Consider the following 21,523-nt stretch of genomic DNA (forward strand, 5'->3'; position numbering starts at 1 on the left):
TCTTTAATGTGTACCAACAAAATTATACTTATGCTGCCAGGGCATTTTACACAATGTAATTTTTTAAAAACAGTTCAACTGACGGAGGTTGAGATTTCACTGAGGAACAGTGCACATTACTGTAGTGATGCTAACTAGGGGTGCAACGATTCGGTTCGACACCTAAGTTTTGATTTTCGATAACCATTATCACTATTTCAATTCAATATTCGAATACCAATAACAGTGTTTAAAACTCCCAAAATTCCAAGCCAGACAGCCGGACTGGTGACTTTAAAAAAAATACCAGTCCGGATACAAACTTGCCTGTCCGGTTTTCAACAATGCAAAAAAAATCGGGTTTCTGAATACTTTACTGTTTGTAGGCATCGCAATGAACAACATAGCACTAACAGGCAATGTACCGAGTTTAGGTAAACTGAAGGTACATGTGTTGTGATTGGTTATTGTAAAATGAACTGTCCAATCGTAAATAGTTTATCGTAATTATCATAATACCTTAAACACCTCAAACTGACGACAAGAGAACCTGTCTGATATTATGAAATATTTATTGTTATGGGTAAAACATCTACCAGACCACCGGACAGGCTACTTTTGAAATTTGACCGTCCGAGATGAAAACAGACCGTTCCGGAAGGTCGGGCAGGCGGGAATTCTGAACGCTGCTATTAATATTATTTCCACACGAAGAGAACATAAGTTTGACACCAACTTCGAGCAGTTTCGAGTGCTGAAATAATGCTAAACGTGATTGGTTGACGCCGGGCTAGTTATTGTTGAGAATTGTTCTTAGGAGACATCGCCAAGTTGATGATGGGTTTCAAGCCAAAAAAGCCGACTCACTTGAACTCTGATAGTTAAATGAAATCTGATGTTTTCACTTGTATGAAGAATCGAATCGAAAATGATCGAATCAAGGGTTCAATATCGAAAACCGAATCAAATCGAGGTCTGGGTGAATCGTTGCAGCCCTAACCTGTATCTCAGTTAAGCAGCAGTTACAACTATTTGATCACATCTGTGACCATAACATTTTAATTAGGACACCCTTAACAACAACTCAATCTGGTAAAAATGATAAGCTCCACAAATAGTTCTGATTGAATTAAAATATTAAAAATGGTTGTCTTATGTATGGTGTAAGATTCAGGCAAATCCTCCATGAGCCCCATCTCGACATCCACATGGCCAAACAGCACGACACTGCAAACATCTGTTGACCGTATTTAACGTAATTATATTCCAACTGAACTTCTAAGAACTACAGAACCGACTATGTTTCTTAATATGTTCCCATATATGATCCAGCACAATGACACGACAAATTCACAGAGTAAGTATCTGGCCCCAATATGTATTTTGAAAAGCTCATTTAGCACAACACATTCTAACTTTCATACCCATTATTTTTAAATACTCAAAATGGACCACAGAGAATAACTTGGGTCTCAGTTTGTTCCTTGAGACACTTCCCCAGCACACATCTTAGGTCTAAGTAAGTTCCTTGATGACATTTCCATCTGTGTACCCAGTATAAGATTCCCATGTATGTTCCTTGAAGAAATATAATACTAGGAACACTGCATGTTCCTTGACCAGACTACGAGTACCAATACTTCAGTTTTAGTCCAAGCTTGTTAAATGAGACCATTCAACATGGCTTCATAGCCTAACTTTCAGACCTTTGTTTGCTGTTGACCAGTTACTTCAGTATTCTCCAATTCTTAAGCCTGAGCTTGTCCCTTGAGAAGATTCAGAGTCTAGCTCCCAAGCCCCTGTGTTCCTTCAGATGTTCCAGAAGCCTGTCCACAACTTGTCCGTTGAGAAGCTTCAGATTCTAGCTCTCAAGCTCCTGTGTGTTTCTTCACAGATGTTCCAGAAGCCTGTCCACAGCCTGTCACTTGAGCAGCTTCAGATTCTAGCTCTCAAGCTCCTGTGTGTTTCTTCACAGATGTTCCAGAAGCTTGTCCACAGCCTGTCCCTTGAGAAGCTTCAGATTCTAGCTCTCAAGCTCCTGTGTGTTCTTTCAGATGTTCCAGAAGCTGGTCCTGCTTGTGGAACACGGAGCTACAGAGGGGACAATTGAACACTGACTGTCCTTCATGAACTTTCATGTGATCATGTAGAGCCTTGAAGGAATTAAACATGGCAAGGCAGTGTCGGCATTCCACCTGATGACTCTCTTCAATGAAACCCTCACCGTGGTAACCATCATGTCTGGCTACATCATGACACTCACTCAGAGGGGTTTGTTCTGGAAGACACTCCTCTGGTTCTTTCTTAATTACTGGACTCTTCATCAGCTGCTTTTGATGACTCTGAACAAAAGATGAAGCGTCGTCGGTGTGTGTCGATGCACTGCTCCTCTCCTCAACCCGGTTCTTATTGGAATCTTGTACAGGATCACTGTGGCCTTTGAGATGGTGCTCTAAAAGTTCGGCAGTTGAGAACACATCACCGCATATCGAACACACTTCTTCAGAGGTAGAATTATTCAAAGGAAGCAGAGCAGATTTGGCTGCACTTTTCCTTTTCACTTTTGAGGTAGTTTTGCTACTGAATGACTGGCTATTTTCAACAACTTGAAATGAGGTTTCGCAATGCGGCCTCAACTTGTCTCTTTGAGAACTGGTTTCAACACTAGCTTTGTCTGATTCTAAATGATCAGCCATATGCTGTTGATACTTTCTGCTTTCAGAGAACATGGCCCCACACACATCACAGACGTTTGGTTGGACACCAGAGGTGATGGTCCATGCTTGCCCTACTGAATCACATTCCTCCATGTCTTTGATTGGATCACTTTCAAATACCCCATACTGTTTGCTGTAATCGATCTGCCTTTCAGAATGTGTCAGAAGATGTTCAGTTAGATCCTTCTTGTGTTGGAAGATTAAAGGACAATGGACACAGTTAAAGGAACACACAGTGTGACTGCCTGAACTCATCTCTCCTTTATAATGTTCTGGAACATTTGAATCAATCTCAGACATACCACCACCCTGAATGTTTTGTGACATTTCTTCAGAGTTTGATGGACCAGGTTTCTTTATATTATATATTTCAGGATGAGTTCTCATCGATGTTTCATTCTTGCTGCTTCTACTCAAGCCTTGACTTACATCACCACCTGTTAGAAGTCTCAGTATAGTTTTTCTCCCTTGTAATCCATTGGATTTCAGCACTGATATATCATTGGGATTATTCACAGCAGATCTGGACACTGATCTTCCACTGTCAACAGCCATCCCAAGCACAACCTCCCCATCTTCTAGATCAGTGGAACGAAACACACCATCTGATTCTGCATTTACATCATTGCCCTCTGAACTGTCCATTTTAGTTGGCCTCCCTCTCTTCTTTGCAAGTTCTGAAGATGCAAAACTTGGATGCATCTTCCTATAATGAAGTTTCAAGATATGCTTATACTTGAAGCTCTCCTGGCACAGCTGGCACTGATTGGGCTTGTCCCCAGTGTGCACCAGCATGTGTCGCTCCAGCTTGGACCTGACACTGAAGCCCTTACCACAAATGCCACAGCTGTACTTCTTGGCGTCAGCGTGGTTCCGGAGGTGAGCCTGCAGGTGAGCCTGCATAGCGAAACCCTGGTGACAGAATGGACATTCATAGCAACGTTCATTTTTGTGTATAGTCATGTGATGCTGGAGATAGTGCTCACTCTGGAACTCGCTTCCACAAAAGGAGCACATAAACCGCACTCCCGAAGAACATCCATCGTCTGTCTGTCCCGGATCCGATGAAGCAAAGTGGGGGTCAGTGCTGTCTCCGAGCTGAGCATGATCCTCTTCCTGAATGTTGCTGAGTTGCCTGGATATTTCTAGGCTTGGGTCCAGCATACCACTGCTGTCTGTCGGCATGTGTTCTGCTGCCTGGTTAGTTGTTATCACACCTTGATTACCAGCTTGTGAGGGGTTATCATAGGGAAATATAAGCTTGCCATCCACTAGACTGCCCACTCCACCTGGTGCTACAATAAGTTTCTTTGACTTCTTTTTCGATTTCTTTTTCTTTTTCCCTTTCGATAATTCATAAGTATCAATTTCCACCTTTTTCAGCAAGGATGTATCAAAATAAGCATGGTTTTTCTGACAGTGTGACTTCAGCTGCTCCAAGTAAGAGAAACCCTCGTCACAGAGAGTGCAAGGGTAAGGCTTGTCGCCACTATGACGCAGCATGTGTCGATTCCGGGAACTGCTGGTGGTGAACCTGCGACCACATGTCGGACATGCATGATTCTTCTCCCCAGTGTGTGTCCGAACATGTTTGTACAAGTTTTGAGAAACAGTGAATCCCCTTCCACAGAACTGACAAACAAAAGGCTTCTCCCCAGAATGGGATCGCATATGTATTATCAGATAGGACTCTCGTGACAAAACCCTTCCACAAATTTTACATTCACAACCATCAAGAATAATTCCTCCAGGAGGGTCTCTTGTATTGGACGACTGGGGTGTGTCCTTGGTTACCGAGGCATCAGGATTCTCTGTGGACTGTGCACTTTGTTCTCTAGCTACCGGATCCTCTTTCATGGAAGACACATCTGTCGAACTCCCACTCTGATCCTCGACCTTGGTTATCCTGGTTGTATCATCACCCATCTCCAGCATCTCCTGTGATTCCCCAGAAGGAGAGTGTGCTCTGCTTCCAGCAGGATCAGAACAAGAGTCGTCCACTCCTGTCATCACAGACTCCTGGAGAAAGGTCTCAGGAAGAGAGGCATCAATCTGGATACTGTGATCACCAGACTGTGATGAAGAACTATTACTTGAGGGATTCAGGGATGACAGCTCAAGAGATGATTTAAGGGTATTCTCTTCACTGAATTCTTCAGAGTCGGGCAAATCTGGGGTACTCACTTTAACAAACGGCGATTGTTTTCTCATGGTTTTCCTGGCCGTTCCAGCCCCTTGACTAAGAACAGGTTTCTTGGCCATGACCTTACTGCCTGATCCACTAGCATGAGAAGCTGTCTTTACAACACTCAGTAACTTGTGCATTTTCTGATGACGCGTCAGTTGGGATTTATTGTCAAAAGATTTCGGACACTTGCTGCATTGAAGCTGTTCTATTCTGTTTTTCACCTGCTGCAGCAAGACAGGTCCCTCTGGTCTGGTGATGCTGACCGCATCTGTGTTCTGGAGTTCTAGAGGCATCAGTTTGTAGGGGGATGTGTCCTCAAACGCCATGTCACCATCCTCCTCGGTCAAACTCGACATTTCAGCTTGTTCCTCAGACCCAATACACTGTGCACTTGGACCAGCAGTCGTATTGTAAGCGAAACTGGAAAGGTTAGCCAGCTTATCCTTCTGACCCGTGCTGTCTAAACCAACTTCCTTTTTCAAAATTACGTTTCCAATTATTTGAACAGCAGAGGACAGGTTCTGGATCTTGTCATCACCCTTGGAAGAGACTGTCTTGGGACTCATATGGTGCACATCCGTGCTACCTTTTTGAGTGCCGGATGCACCTTGTGAGTTCGAACTGCTCTGGTCCATCTTCATCTTCTTCCCTGGAGGCAGAGACACAACCTCCTCTTCATCAAGGCCATGGGTCTTCATCATGTGAGCCTTGTACATTTCTCGGTATCGAAAGTTTTGGTCACAGTCCTCGCACCGATACGGCATCTCCCCAGTGTGGAGCCTCTCATGCCGATTCCGAGATGTACTGTCCCGAAACATCTGCCCGCAGTAGCTACAGCCGTAATTCTTCACCCCAGAATGTGTTCGCATATGCTTGTACAGGTTTCCCCGTACACTGAAGCTAAGACTACACTGCTTACACGCGAACGGCTTCTCTCCTGTATGTGTTCTCTTGTGCAACTTGAGATAATTTCGACTTTTCACTGACTTTCCACACTCATCACAGGTGAACCTTTCCTGTTTTTCCTTCAAGTCTTTCCTCGCTTCTGTGACATCAACTTGGCTGCTTGTTATTTGAGTTATCAAATTAGGATTTCCTCTTGCAGTGACGCTGTCAACTACGGTGCCGTTGATGATGGGATCACAGACACCTGCATTTGTGTACAAGCCGTAAAGGGACACCTGGTAGGTGGCGATGGCAGCCTGGTGGTATGCCGCTGCCTTACTGGCGTCGATCATACTAACATAGAGATGTGTCTGGATGGAATACGCTCATGCTCCGAACTGTTCACTGAGGTTAGGCAGGTGCTTGTCTTGTGATTAGCATCATGAATAGATCGGTTGGTGATGATGGCTCAGGTCACAGATAGAATGAAGGTACCAAAAGTTTTGAGATTGTATCTATGAATTTGGTCTTGTGGTTGTGATGGCTGCCCTCTTGTCTATTTCTGCTGGATGGGTCTGCTCTCCTGATCTGTCACTCAGTCTGGAAGGGAAGAAAGAGATAAATGATTATTTGTATTTTTGTTTGTTTTTTTTACGCCGCACTCAGCAATATTCCAGCTATATGGCTGTGGTCGGTACATAAATCAAATCTAACCACACAATCCAGTGATCAACAGCATGAGCATCAATCTACGCTATTAGGAGACGATACATATACGCAACTAAGACACGATGACATGTGTCAACAAAGTCTTTGAGTCTGACCATCCTATCCTGTCAGTCACCTCTTATGACAAGCATGGGTTGCTGAAGACCAATTCTAACCTGAATTTTCACGGCTTAACATGGGAAGTTTTGTTCACAGTGCACGCTTAGGGTTGTACTATGTAACCTACGTTGGCACCGAACCGTCAGCCTGGCCTTGTTCTATTTATTGAAACATTATGTATGTATTCGGCCATTTCTTCTTCTGCAGGGTTATAAGGATTTATATTGTGCTGAAAATGTTGCTGACAAATCAAAGATCAAACACACGTGAGATTCAAACTCACAATCAATGAATCTGGGAAAGTTAATGAACAACTCTACAGACACCGTTGAACTGACTGACTGAGTGAGTGAGTTTAGTTTTACGCCGCTTTTAGCAATATTCCAGCTATATCACGGTGGGGGACACCAGAAATGGGCTTCACACATTGTACCCATGTGGGGAATCAAACCCGGGTCTTCGGCGTGGACACCGTTGGACAAAAGATCCCGATATATTGATAAAATATCTTAAGACATGTCGTAAAAGGGACACAGAGAGTTTAAGAAATATAGACAAGTGTATGAGCACAAGTTTTCAGCACACTTCCAATATGGCTTACTTAATAGGCTGTGTTTGGGTTGAGTGTGAGTGAGTTTAGTTTTACGCCGCACTCAGCAATATTCCAGCTATATGGTGGTGGTCTGTAAATAATCGAGTTTGGACCAGACAATCCAGTGATCAACGGCATGAGCATTGACCTGCGCAGTTGGGAACCAATGACATGTGTCAACCAAGCCAGCGAGCCTGACCTCCCGATCCTGTTAGTCGCCTCTTACGACAAGCATGGGTTACTGAAGATCAATATTCTAACATGGACCTTCATGGTTCGTTTGGGTTGAGGTACAATCGTGGTAAATGATGAGCTCCAGAAAAGATGCGTATTCATGTAAAGTGAACTGAATGTTCATCATGACATCAAGTTTAAATCGTCACTACATGGCTGAAATATTGCTGAGGTGACGTTATATTTTAACTCACTCACTCATGTTTAAAAAAACAGTACAACACTGTGTAATTAACCAGTCTAACCTCGTCATCTTGCAAACCATATGTGTTTAACTGATCCAATTCAGGCATCACAGATTCACATAGTGAATAATGCCAAATTCCTTATGGTTGTTTTGTTATTTAATGCCACATACAGCAATATTTCATCTATATGGTGACGGTCTGTAAATAATTGAGCCTGGACCAGACTATCTGGTGATCAACAGCATAAGCATCAATCCACGCAATTGGGATACGATGACATGTGTCAACCAAGTCAGCGAGTCTGACCATCCTTCCTGTTAGCCACCTCTTACAATAAGCATGTGTTGCTGAAGACCAATTCATTCCATTAGTACTCATGAACAGTGGTGCTTGCTGACCTGGAGACCGAAATCATGCAGATCCTTCTACCTTTGCATGAGCATTGACCAGCGCAATTGGGAACCTATGACATGTGTCAACCATGTCAGCGAACCTGACCACCCGATCCCGTTAGTCGCCTCTTATGACAAGCATGGGTTACTGAAGGTTCGACCTGTGCAGATCCGGGGTAGAGTAGGTCTTCAGCAACCCATGTGCTTGCCATAAAAGGCAACTATGCTTGTCGTAAGAGGCGACTAACGGGATCGGGTGGTCAGTTTCGCTGACTTGGTTGACACATGTCATCGGTTCCCAATTGCGCAGATCGATGCTCATGCTGTTGATCACTGGATTGTCTGGTCCAGACTCGATTATTTACAGACCGCCGCCATATAGCTGGGATACTGCGGAGTGTGGCGTAAAACTAAACTCACTCACTCACTCACTGAAGGTTCATTCTAACCTGGACCTTCACGGGTTAATCTATATTAAACCACAAGAGATCGCAGTTTATTTGCATCAGTGTGGCGTCCATCTATTACCACTTATTCCAACCAGAAAGTCTATTCATACATCTAATAACAACTAGACTAAGACCTAGTTTTCTGAAATGAACATATTTTTCACAAAAAAATATTTTCAAAGTGTGTTGCTAAAATACAATGAAAAGGATCCCAGAGACATTCTATATGTTGGTAATCTGGACTTGAAATACATTCTAGACTTGCATAGCTTGTATTGGGTATATTTGTTTCAGGGTCTGTATGACAGACTACATAACAATCAGCTGAGCAATGGAATGACTCAAGAAGCCAGAGGATAAACAAAGGGAGGTAACTCCAAGTTAATACATTTATCAGTTTAATCGTTCATCATTAATCATCATAAATGAATTTTATACACAGTCAGAGGTACTTTATTATTTACATTTTTGTATTATTTTAGTCTCACTAACATGCCTTGATTAATTTAATAAAAAAAATAATGACAGGGTTCGAAATTCCCCATATAGTGTGCCATGGCACGGTAAATATTGAAATGGCACAGATAAAAAATGTTCTCGGTGCCCTTATGGCACGCGCCTAATTTTTAAGAGACATAACTCACCTTTAGTCATGTAATCCCCAAAACAAAACACTTACGTAAATGAAAAACAAGCAAAAACATTTATTGACTTTATCACCCAGGAAATCGCTGGAATTATGATGGATGATGTCAAGAAATCTGGTTGTTTTTCCATTTAGAGTGATGGGAGTAGTTATAGTTCGGTTACTGAAGAGGAAATTGTGCATTTTACATATATTGAACAAGTCAACATGTCACAAAAGTTTTAGCTATAAGGGGCTGGGAAAGCGGAATATATGAAGCGAAAGCCATTTTAAACAGAAGACATATCAGTGATAACAGAAAACCGGTTACATTTGTTGTTTACTAACAATAAAATTCAAAAGATCATCATCATTGCTACAGTTATTTATTCTAAAAACATGTGGGCACACTTGATTTCTGAAAGGCACATCTAAAAATATTTGTCTGGTGCCCTAAGACACACTTAGAAGAAAAAGTATTTCTATCCCTGAATGAAATGAAACATTCCACATACACTTCAAACCATGTAACGATGTTGAAATGTCTGTGTGGCATGTAGACCTAATCACCAAGAATCTTGATCAAGCTTCGATAAAAACTTTTAATCATGACAAAATAAAAATTGCAAATAATATTTAGCACAAATGAAACAAGGAAAAGATCAATTTAACATCAACACAGAGCTTACTAGTTTGAACAAACTAGTTTCTCCACTCTCAAAAAAAAGGCCTGAGATTTTAGACAACAACTTGACCTGGTCAGGACATATCAGAGATCATTGGTCATTAATGAGTAAATATTTAAAATTTTCACACCAAAAACATTGCGAAACACTTGAACAAAAATTACTAACACAACTATCTTGACTTCCGGTGTGAAAAACGGAAATATCCGAAGATTTTCGTGTGCTACAAAGTATTCCGAATGCATGTCAAAATATCGTTTTTCGATCAGCGTATCGCAATACGTATCGTTTTCATGTCTGCGCCAGTAAATACCGGCAAACCCAGGTATATTGTGCAGCCCTACCAAGAAGGAATTTATCTTGGATTTGAAAACAAATTTGCCCATGGCAGCTAAACTGGATTATAACAACAGTAATAATGTTTGTTATACCCTGGGCTGGCAAAACATTAAAACCTCTAGGAAACATGAAGATGTATTCCTGTAAAACTTTAGAAAACATAGATCTATTCCTGGAAAATTTAGGAAAAACCAAGATTTATGCCTGGAAAATTTAAGAAACACAAAGATTTATTCCTGGAAAATATAGGAAACACAAAGATTCATTCCTGGAAAATTAAGGATAAGTCAAGATATGTTCCCGGAGACCCTGGTTAACACAATCTTTATTTATTCCTAGAAAATCTAGGAAAAGCCAAGATTTAATCCTGGAAAATCTTGGAAAAACAATCCCTGTCACTTGCACCACTTGTCAATCTTTAAGATTCTGGTTAGAACTGGTCTTGAGCAAACCCATGTTTGTTGTAAGAGGCGACTAATGGGATCAGGTGGTCAGACTTGCTGACTTGATTGACACATGTCATCGTAGATTGTCTGGTCCATACTTGATTATTTACAGACCACTGTCATAAAGTTGGAATATTACCGAGTGTGACGTTAAACAACAAATAAACAAACCACCATATGTAATTAGACTCAATGGTTTCATCTATCGCCTCTTAATCCACTGTAAACCCCCCGACCCTCTTTGTACATCAATTAGACCCAATTGGCTTCTATCATCAATTGTAACAACATCATATCTGTTTTGTATACCTATTCTCCTTCATCTCATAATCCTGTTTATTGCATATACATGTTTAAATTCACTCTGGCTTCATGTACATTACTAGTATATATATATATATATATTAGTCACCATTCACCCGACGAAGGGGCAAGGAAAAGCCCAGAAACGTTGTGTATAGAATACACAAGAAGTTGACATCCATAATATTTTGTTTCATAGTCATACACCATATGTCAGGGGTGGAAATAACCCATTGCCCGACGTCCAAGTCCAGTGTTTTTTTCTGTCGGGCAAGCACATTTGTATATCACCCTGTACCGGTGTCCAGTTGACATTCCAATTTTAATTATGTTGTTTGTTTAAAAAAATCACCAAGAAAATCGTCTGGTAGCACGGAAAAATTATCAGGGCAAGTGATTTTACATGTGCCACTGTACCGGAGTACACTAGCAATATAAAAGTTATTTCCACCCCTGTATGTGAATCATTATCTGGATCATTAACTTGGCAAATGTCCATTTATATTTTCACTTCTCAAAGAATAATATGTAGTGATGCTATCAGCGACAACAATGTAGATATCTAACCAATCTACTTCGGGTTTGAATGAAGTATTACACGGAACAGTACGCCATTCAGAATTTTAGGTACCTGCACCAGTTGCAACCGAGTGAAATAAGCAGGTTACACCATCAGAATATCGGATGCACCACATTATCAAGAATTCTATTTTGGATATTCATGGTCAACTTCATTATCTCCAGAAAAGCTGACATTATTTGTCTGAAAGGATTTTTAATAGATGGTTGCTTTTTACTTGACATTTTCATTCAATTTCTTTTCCACTTGGCAAAATCAGCTTGTACACCATGACAAGCGATGTATCACAGATTGACGTGTCACTATCCATTAAATGTCACAAGATTGTGTACAATGTGTGTGGTCTATAGTGGTGTTCAGATTAATTGAAATAATCGCAGATTGGTCGCAGTGACCAAACTACCAAGCAATCAATCACATTTTCTCATAATCGAACATAAACGATTTTGGAACTACTGTTTTAGTCTTTAAAATACTTGAAAATGGAACATATCGTTGAAGTGTCAGGGCCTGAAAACGTGTTTAATTCTTAGAAAACTCATTTCACTAACTGAAAAGCCATGACTGAATATTTCTTAAAGACCCTGGGAAGTTTATGTTCATGATATATTAGTCATCTCTTTAAAGTAGCAAGTTGCATCATGTTATACATATCTGCAATAACAACCTGGATAAGAAAATCTGAAAAATGACGCTAACCATTTTTTTTCGATGATTGTTCGTTGGTAATGAATCAATCATCAATTGTGAGATTTTAACCAATTCCCAACAATAGTGGTCTATGAAACTGATGTATGAGCATGAAAACAGGCTTGTTGACATTTGTTGCTTCGGCAGGGGAGGAAATAACCCATTGCCCGAAGCCAGAGTCCAGTGTTTTTTTCTGTCGGGCAAGCAAATTTGCATATCACACTGTACCGGTGTCCAGTTGATATTCCAATGTTAATTAAGTTGTTTATTTAAAAAATCAACAAGAAAACGGACGGTATAGTGGAAAAATTATCAGGGCAAGTGATTTTACATGTGCCACTGTACCGGAGTACACTAGCAATTTTAAAATTATTTCCACCCCTGCTTCGGGTGATTGATCCATCTGTAATTTATACCAATAAAATAGCTGCCATGTGCTTGAAGTGGAATGTGTTACCTGCACTGGTGCAACCTGACAATATAGATTACTTGCACTAGCAATATTTTATCTGCACTACTGCACTATAGAAACATTTATCCTTATTAGGTGCCTGTGGCATGAAGAGTAAAATAGTGTGTTTTAACTTAACAAGCATTTATATTTTGTCAGCCAGTTCCAAACTTTTGCAGACGCGTGAAGATCCGGGTTTGAATTGATTTTCAGTAACCCATGCTTGTAATAAGAGATGACTAACAGGATTGGGTGGTCAGGCTCGCTCACATGGTTGACACATGTATGTATCTTACTGCGTTTCAACGCTCATAATGTTGATTGTTATGATTGTCAACAGGTCCAGACTGCGATTATTTACGGGACCGCCGCCATTCACTTGGAAAATTACTGGGTTCCCTAACCCACTCCCTAACTTTTGCAAGGATCAAAAGTGCCAAACAAGTAGATGTCAAGGGTGAAGCAGAAGCTTACAGGTAATTTAGGTCATAAAGGGTCAATCATCAATGACAATAACCCTATCAGCAAAAACTGAATTCTATTGTTGAAGTGCATACCTGTATGAACATAAATATAATCATACATTTAATTTATAAACAATGTCATCTAAACTGTTTAAATGAAAAGGAGAATGTGAGGATATATATGATTACTTAGAAGTGATAGTCATTGGGATGTTTGAATAAGCACTGTGCAGCACACCACTTAGGCTATTACATACAACTTATGCAGGTACGGGTTATATCCAAGAACGAGCTGAATTCAACGTTCTGGTGATTTAGATGATTGCTTTGCTCGCACTATATCGGGGGAGTATGTGTGCGATCTGAGTGCACAAGCATTTTCATCGGTAGGGCGGATGTCAAGTCGCTGTCGTGAGAAGTTATTGAGAATGGAAATCGGGAAGTAAAGTTATATAAAAAGCAAATAAACATCAATATTATTTACCGTTAATATCGTTAATACCACTTCAGATGCAAAATCAGTTGCCTTAATAACAAAAAATAGCATGCGAAAATTCTGTAAGATCAGTCGTCTGCTGGTGACAGGCAATATATAAATAGGAAGTCATGTGATCACAACACTCCATCGCAGTGCGGAGAGAAAAGTATGAACCATCGTCAAAAACCCATACAATATCCCCAGATGTGGTGAGCGGTAACAGTTTCGCCGATACGATGTTATCAACGCTATAATTGTAGGAAACACTTGATATTTTTGTGTGAAATAGATGAATATTTCCTTTATCACTCAAGGTTATTAAAATAAAAAGTTTAAATGATATTACAGATAAAAAATATGTCTTTGTCTTACATCGTCAAAAACCCCAGACACTGGGATATGTAACTGGTCTTCAGCAAAACATGCTTGTCGTAAGAGGCGACAAGCGGGATGAGGAGGTCAGACTCCATGACTTGGTTGAGGTCATTGTATCCTAATTCCTTACATCAATACCAATCACTGGATTATCTGGTCCAGACTCGAAATTTTTTACAGACCCCTGGAATATTGCTGCATAGGCGGATCCAGAGGTGTGTGTGTGTGCGTGCGCACACACACCCTTTTGTGCTGAATGTTTGTTAAATGACCATTGAAACTCGGGTGAAAATGAAGTGTGCACCCCTCCTTTTCTCAATAGTGTGCACCCCCCCTTTCTCAAAAAGCTGTATCCGCCCCTGTGCTGAGTGCAGTATTACCATTAACAAAACAAAATCACAGCATCTGATGACCGTACAATCACCTGGAATAATTCCCCTAATTAGCCTCTAATTACTTTGTGATTGAAGAACAAGCAAGCAATCAATCGCCGATAGCACCAGGGTTTGGGCGGTCACTCGTCATCTCATGCTTATAAACAATACTATCATGAAATCAAGTGTAGACTCTATGTGACAGTTTACTTTGAATTTGGAATGAGTGTTTGATTATAATAAACATACAATGTAACGATGCAACTAGTTTTAATCATGTGTGTGTGGCGTTACGTCACAATATAACTGAATTTCAATACATGGGTAAATTCCTTTGCATAAGCTAACATGCAGGTTGACTACCTATTCCAGGACATGACAATATACCCTCCGACCTCGCACTTCGTTTACCAATGGTTTCTTGAAGACGTTTCGCTTCAGTGCTTTTCGACACCTTACCGTGCAAATATTTATCAGTTTGATACGAGGGTTTATGTTGAGAATTGTTTGTTAATACACACCGTGCATATCAAGCTGAAGTCGCTCTTCTGATTTGTTTTCAAGTGTTAAATAGCAAGTCTCGGCCTCTCGCTTTGTTTTCACATTTCTCTACCGGAAGTCACCATTCCAAGGGGCATAACTCAACCCGGAAAACGATTTAATGAAAGCATTTTATTACGCTTCGAATGCATTTCTTGAAAGGTATAGAAGTTGCTGTGGTGAGGTGAAATTGGGTTTTACGTAGTGCATGAGAATATTTCGCTCATATGACGACGTGCATGCGTGTGTATTTGTATGTGCGGCTGCTTGTACTAGCCCAGACTGTACCTGGTTTTATAGTGCTAGCCCACTGAGATACCATGCCGCAGTGAAGCATGAATACCCCACTCAGACACATTATACTGACTCCAAGCCGACCAGTCCTTGTTGTACCCATTAATGCCGAGCACCAGGCAGGAACCAACAAGTACCATATTTTAACGTCTTTTGGTATGACGCGGTCGGGGATCGAACCCGCGACCTTCCGCGCATAGAAGTTGGACGAACATGAACACATGAAACGTTTTGAAAGGTTAACAACTTCTTTTTATTCTTCTGATGAAGCAGCAAGATTTAGCTCTGAAACGTCGTATAAATAGTGAAAAAGAAGTTGTTATTCATAAAGAAACGTGTCATGCACTTCGAATGGTCCGATAAAAAGGGTGCAATTTGCGTGGTTTGTTTGATACAAAGATGCATGTTTATCAACGTTTAAAGAGACACTCGAAGCATGTATTTCTAAACATGTTTCTTAAAATGGATAATTTCTCACAGTAAGATCTTTTATTCCTATACTGGACACAGAGAGGCCATGTATTGCAAATGAAATTTGATATGAACGAAATTAAGCGAATATGTCTAGCTGTTTCAAACACCTGACACAAAACAACATGGTTCCCAATTTGGGATTTTACAGGACATTTCTTTGACATGTGAAGCAGACAAAATAAGTACAGACTGAAAATTGTGATTTTCAACAATAAATCATTTAAATTTATTATTTGCATTATTTCATATTTGACTACTGAAATCCACATAAGGGCTATCACACATAAGGGTTCGAATCTCTGGCCGCATTGATCATGTTTCAAAGTTTGTCACAGATTCATTCCTGATTTTGGCGACCCGTGAAGGTCCGGGTTAGAATTGATCTTCAGCAACCCATTAATTCTTGCAGTAAGAGGCGACTAACGGGATGGGTGATCAGGCTCGCTGACTTGCTTGCCACGTCATCGAATTCTAGTTGCGTAGATCAATGCTCATGCTGTTGATCACTGGATCAAGGTCCAGACTCGATGCCAAATAGCTGGATTCCCCTGCCGTTAGGGAGCGTTCATAATTTATGGCTAGGGGCGTGATGATAATTTTTATGGAGAAGCACTACAATGTGAATGAACCCCCCTAAGATTTATGTACAAAGTACCTGACAACCCCCGCCCCCGCATGTCATGTACAAAATCAATGACCCCGGCCCCCCCTTCCCAAATTTTTAAGCATAATTTTTTAAATATTTACATGTACAAAATTGATGTCAAACCATCTCCACCACCCCACACCCCACCCCACACACACACCTTCCCAGAACAAAATGGGTGACCCCCCTTAAAATCATCATCACCCCCTAGCCATAAATTATTGACGGTCCCTTATATTGCTAGGACCATGCTCACTCATTCACTCATATGGCTGGAATACTGGCCAGTGCGGCGTTAAACAACAACCAACCGACTGTTTTTGTGGGTTAAAACCAAGTGCTACATAAGGAAGACTTGACCCACTTAATGCTTTCCTCTCCCATGGGTTTGGCACATGAATACTTATAAAAACGTCACAAAACGATTTCACTCACTTCTTTGTTTCAGACTTAATGTTCAGCGCAACTAATCTGAGACAGGTTACTTATCAACTGAATGTATTGTCACCAGTTCTCTTTTCAATCTTCATTGATGACGTTATCGAGGAGTTGGAGTGTGAAACCCATGGTGTTACATTACATGCTTTAGAATTGTTTATCTTGCTGTTTGCCGATGATATCTTAATGGACGTGTCTGTTGTTGGTCTACAAAAGCGTCTTGACAAGTTGCCTGCATATTGGATAAATGGAAGCTTACTATTAATATGGATAAAAGTAAAGTTGTAGTGTTTAGAAATAGTGGGAAGCTTAGACATCAGGAAAAGTTTAAAATTGGTTATGATGATGTTACAACAGTATCTAGTTATAAATATCTTGTTGTCCAGTCATCTTCCTCTGGTTCCTCCAACAAGCTTGGAAGGTTATAAAAATACTCAAGTCTAGGTTGGGTAAAATTTCATGTACGCCTCAATATATTTGTTTCAATGTTTTTGATGTTAAAGTGTTACCAATTTTGACTTATGTATCAGAAGTTTAGGGATTTCATTCATCGCTAGACGTCTAAAAATACACACTAAATTCTGTAATTTAACTTTGGGATTGAATAGAAATACTCCAAATAATTTTGTGAAATCTATTTTGGCTAGAAATTCTGTCAAAGTGCCACATTATTTAAAAATTGTAAAATTTTAGCTTAGATTATTAACTCAAGAAAACAACTTGATATTGAAGAAAGCTTATACTTTTAATATTTCAGAGAAATATACTTGCTGGGGCAGAGAACGGTGGGGTAGTAGTGGTTAAAGCGTTGGCTCGTGGGCGCTCAAGGTTAATATCATTGCTTATTCTCTTACGGAGTACGGATTCGCAGAGGTTTGAATTCAACAGAGTGTTGGATGGGCTGATATATTCTTACATCAGTTTAGGAAAAGATGTGTAGACATTGAGAATCAAATCTGGCATGCAAATATTCAATCCTGCTCCAAACGTGAACTGTTCTTTGCTTTAAAAAGATCATTTTCAATACCACAACTGGGTTCAATTTATCGATGTAAAATTATTTCAAATTAACATTTTAAATTTTCTTGGATCTAATCACCGTCTTCTAATAGAAACGGGCAGATATTATAAAATTCCACGAAATGAACGTGTTTGCCCTTTTCTTATTACCAGTTGTCGAGGATGAATTTCACTTTTGCCTCGTGTGCCCATTTTACCTTGATCTGCGATCCAATCTCTTACCTCAATATTATCACATGTTCCCAACTCGAGAGAAAATGGTCTTGTTATTTTGCTCCACTAATCAAAACATTTGCAAGAATCTGGCAAAATATATATTTCCTGCTGCTAAGAAACGTGATTCCTTTTTCAAAGGGATATCTGTGAAATAATATCTTAGTAACACTAATGTTCTCAATGTACGTGTATTATATACAGCGCTCATGTTATAATTGTACAAACCCGTGAAGGGTTAGAATATTGATCTTCAGTAACCCATGCTTGTCGTAAGAGGCGACTAACGGGATCGGGTGGTCAGGGTCGCTGACTTGGTTGACACATGTCATCGGTTCCCAATTGCGCAGATCGATGCTCATGCTGTTGATCACTGGACTGTCTGGTCCAGACTCGATTATTTTACAGACCGCCGCCATATGGCTGGAATATTGCTGAGTGCGGCGTAAAACTAAACTCACTCACTCACTACAATTGTAGTTATACCCTGTACCTGTATAAAGGGCCGGTGGCCCCTTTACCGGAATAAAAGCAACATACTGAGTGTATTTTATATAAATGTTTCTTTATGTCAGATATCAGACAATATTTTGGTTTAAATTTTTCTACGTTTGTTTGTTGTTTAATGACGTAAAAGAGAATACATCAGTTGTATGATGTCTGTCTGTATATATGCTGACGTACAAAAGAAAGTACACACCTGGGATTATTTGAATTCGGATGATGGTCATTGGGGGGCCTATGAACGAGATGGGTTTCGGACCAGCTAGAGAATGAATGAATGAATGAAAGAATGAATGAATGAATGAATGAATGGAAAGAAAGAATGAATGAATGAATGGAAAGAATGAATGAATGAATGAATGAATGGAAAGAATGAATGAATGAATGAATGGATGAATGAATGGAAAAGAATGAATGAATGAATGAATGAATGAATGAATGAATGAACCAATGAACGTCTTATTTGCTCCAGAATTGAAACCTATGTTCATTCAAAGGCAAATACAATACCTCACTTGATTTAGTGTATACAATGAAAGCATGTGATGTGCCGCGATGTACTTTAATAAAGATACAATGTACAATTTGTGAGCAGTAGGGACAATTTGTTTAGTTGATGTACTTATGATGTTTCTCTAGATTCCAAACGAAATGACAGCATTATGTATTGCCATGTATCATAATCAATTTATTTAGTTACGTCATGAATATCTGCTCCGACAAGCAATGACAGCATGTCGCAGATTTCATTGATATAAGCCAGCTAAACCCACTCACTCTACATATTCACAATTCCTAGACGAATGGCTTAGCCTTCTATATACACGTAGTGCAGTATGATTCTGGAAGTCCAAACTTTAACATGACCCACACCACCAAGCACTGGTTTGCCTGTACCAGAATCAAGCCTGAAGGCTACCAACTGTGAACCGTGATAAAGGCATATGCATTGATATCTATGTAATAACTGCCCTAGTTCAAAACTGCGGAAAAGGTTTATTATACCCAAGCAAATAATATGAATGTCAGTCAACATGAACACAATTTAAATATGAACACAAATAAAAAAAGAGCTAAGGCAAGTGTACAATGTGGATCTATCGGCAATATGTACTCGACATTTGTATATATGAAATATTCAAAAACAAATATACATGTACATGTATGCGGGGCGGTGGGGTAGCCTAGTGGTTAAAGCGTTCGCTCGTCACGCCGATGGCCCGGGTTCTATTCCCCACATGGGTACAATGTGTGAAGACCATTTCTGGTGTCCCCCGCCTGAAATTGCTGGAATTTTGCTGAAAGCGGCGTAAACCTAAACCCACTCACTCACATAGGTTGTATCCTTATCTGAACTTGTATTTCGGGACCCTTGAAGGCCCGGGTTAGAATGAACCTTCAGTTACCCATACTTGTCGTAAGAGGCGACTAACGGAATCGGGTGGTCAGGCTCGCTGACTTGGTTGACACATGTGTCAGCGTATCCCAATTGCGTAGATCGATGTTGATCACTGGATTGTCTGCTCCAGACTCGATTATTTACAGACCGCCGCCATATAGCTGGAATATTGCTGAGTGCGGCGTAAAACAATAATCAATCAGTCAATCAATGTATTTTGTTCAATGGAAACATTACATGATGAATATGATGCATAAAGCGGAATGATATTGGCGATGTATTAAGTTGAGTAAAACTTCACCCACTCACTTACTCACCCATTCATCCAATAACTCATCATCCGACTCACCCACGCACTAGTTCACTCACTCACTCACGCCTGTGACACCCTTTGGGTACTGTGACACATGTGGACAGTAACGTAAATCGGTAAGCTATTATAACAAGTCATAAAATTCACAAGGAAAAACGGACGTTTTTTCGAGAATGTCCTGACATCTTAACACGCCCTTCTGACAATGTCCTCACATCAAACAAAACGGACGTACTTCTGTTTATGTCATCACATTAAAGCAACGGACGTCTCCCTGTCCATGTACTGTCCCGAAACAAAACGGACGTCATTCTGTACTGTCCCCGAAACAAAACGGACGTCATTCTGAAATGTGCCCCAACTAAACAAACCGGACGTCTTTCTGACAATGTCCCTACACCAAACAAAATGGACGTCTTTCTGACAATGCCCTCAGAGATAAGGGAACGGACGTCTTTCTTACGAATTCATAATATCAAAGAAAACGAACGTCATCACTTTAAAGATACCCCACCCCACCCCCTTCCCGGTCAGGGGACTCTCCTCAAACAAAACCGACGTCATTTTGACAATGTCCCCACACCGAACGTTATGGAACGTCATCTGCGGTAATGTCAACATATGAAAGAAACAGGCGTACCCTGTCAATGAACTCTCTCCAAACAAAAGAACGTCTTTCTGACAATATCACCATATCAAACAAAGGAAGCGCCTTTCTGACAATATCATCATATCAAACAAAGGAAGCACCTTTCTGACAGTGTCATCATATCAAACAAAGGAAACAAATTTCTGACAATGTCATCATATCAAACAAAGGAAGCGCCTTTCTGACAATATCATCATATCAAACAAAGGAAGCACCTTTCTGACAATGTCATCATATCAAGCAAAGGAAGCACCTTTCTGACAATTTCATATCAAACAAACGAAGCGCCTTTCTGACAATATCATCCTATCAGAAAAGGAAGCGCCTTTCTGACAATGACATCATATCAAACAAACGAAACACCTTTCTGACAATGTCATCATATCAAAGAAAGGAAGCACCCTTCTGACAATGTCATCATATCGAACAAAGGAAGCACCTTTCTGACTATCATCATATCGAACAAACGAAGCGCCTTTCTGACAATATCATCATATCAAACAAAGAAAGCACCTTTCTGATGTCATCATATCACACAAAGGAAGCGCCTTTCTGACAATATCATCATATCAAACAAAGGAAGCACCTTTCTGACGATGTCATCATATCAAACAAAGGAAGCACCTTTCTGGCAATGTCATCATATCAAACAAAGGAAGCACCTTTCTGACAATGTCATCATATCAAACAAAGGAAACACCTATCTGACAATGTCATCATATCAAACAAAGGAAGCACCTTTCTGACAGTGTCATCATATCAAACAAAGG

At 40.3% G+C, this 21,523-nt stretch overlaps 1 protein-coding gene across 1 annotated transcript; it reads right to left on the minus strand.

The window, feature by feature from the left end:
• Positions 1-1,343: 1,343 nt before the first annotated feature.
• Positions 1,344-14,885, minus strand: LOC124257173 (zinc finger protein 236-like). The gene is made up of 2 exons (XM_046691192.1): positions 14,785-14,885; positions 1,344-6,369 (listed from the first exon to the last, which is right to left on the minus strand). The coding sequence occupies exon 2, from the start codon at positions 6,120-6,122 to the stop codon at positions 2,010-2,012; it is 4,113 nt and encodes a 1,370-aa protein (XP_046547148.1). The 5' UTR covers positions 6,123-6,369; positions 14,785-14,885; the 3' UTR covers positions 1,344-2,009.
• Between the last annotated feature and the right edge of the window lie 6,638 nt (positions 14,886-21,523).

Source organism: Haliotis rubra, unplaced genomic scaffold (assembly GCF_003918875.1).
Source record: "Haliotis rubra isolate DU_JTF1 unplaced genomic scaffold, ASM391887v1 Scf650, whole genome shotgun sequence".
NCBI classification, from domain to species: domain Eukaryota; kingdom Metazoa; phylum Mollusca; class Gastropoda; order Lepetellida; family Haliotidae; genus Haliotis; species Haliotis rubra.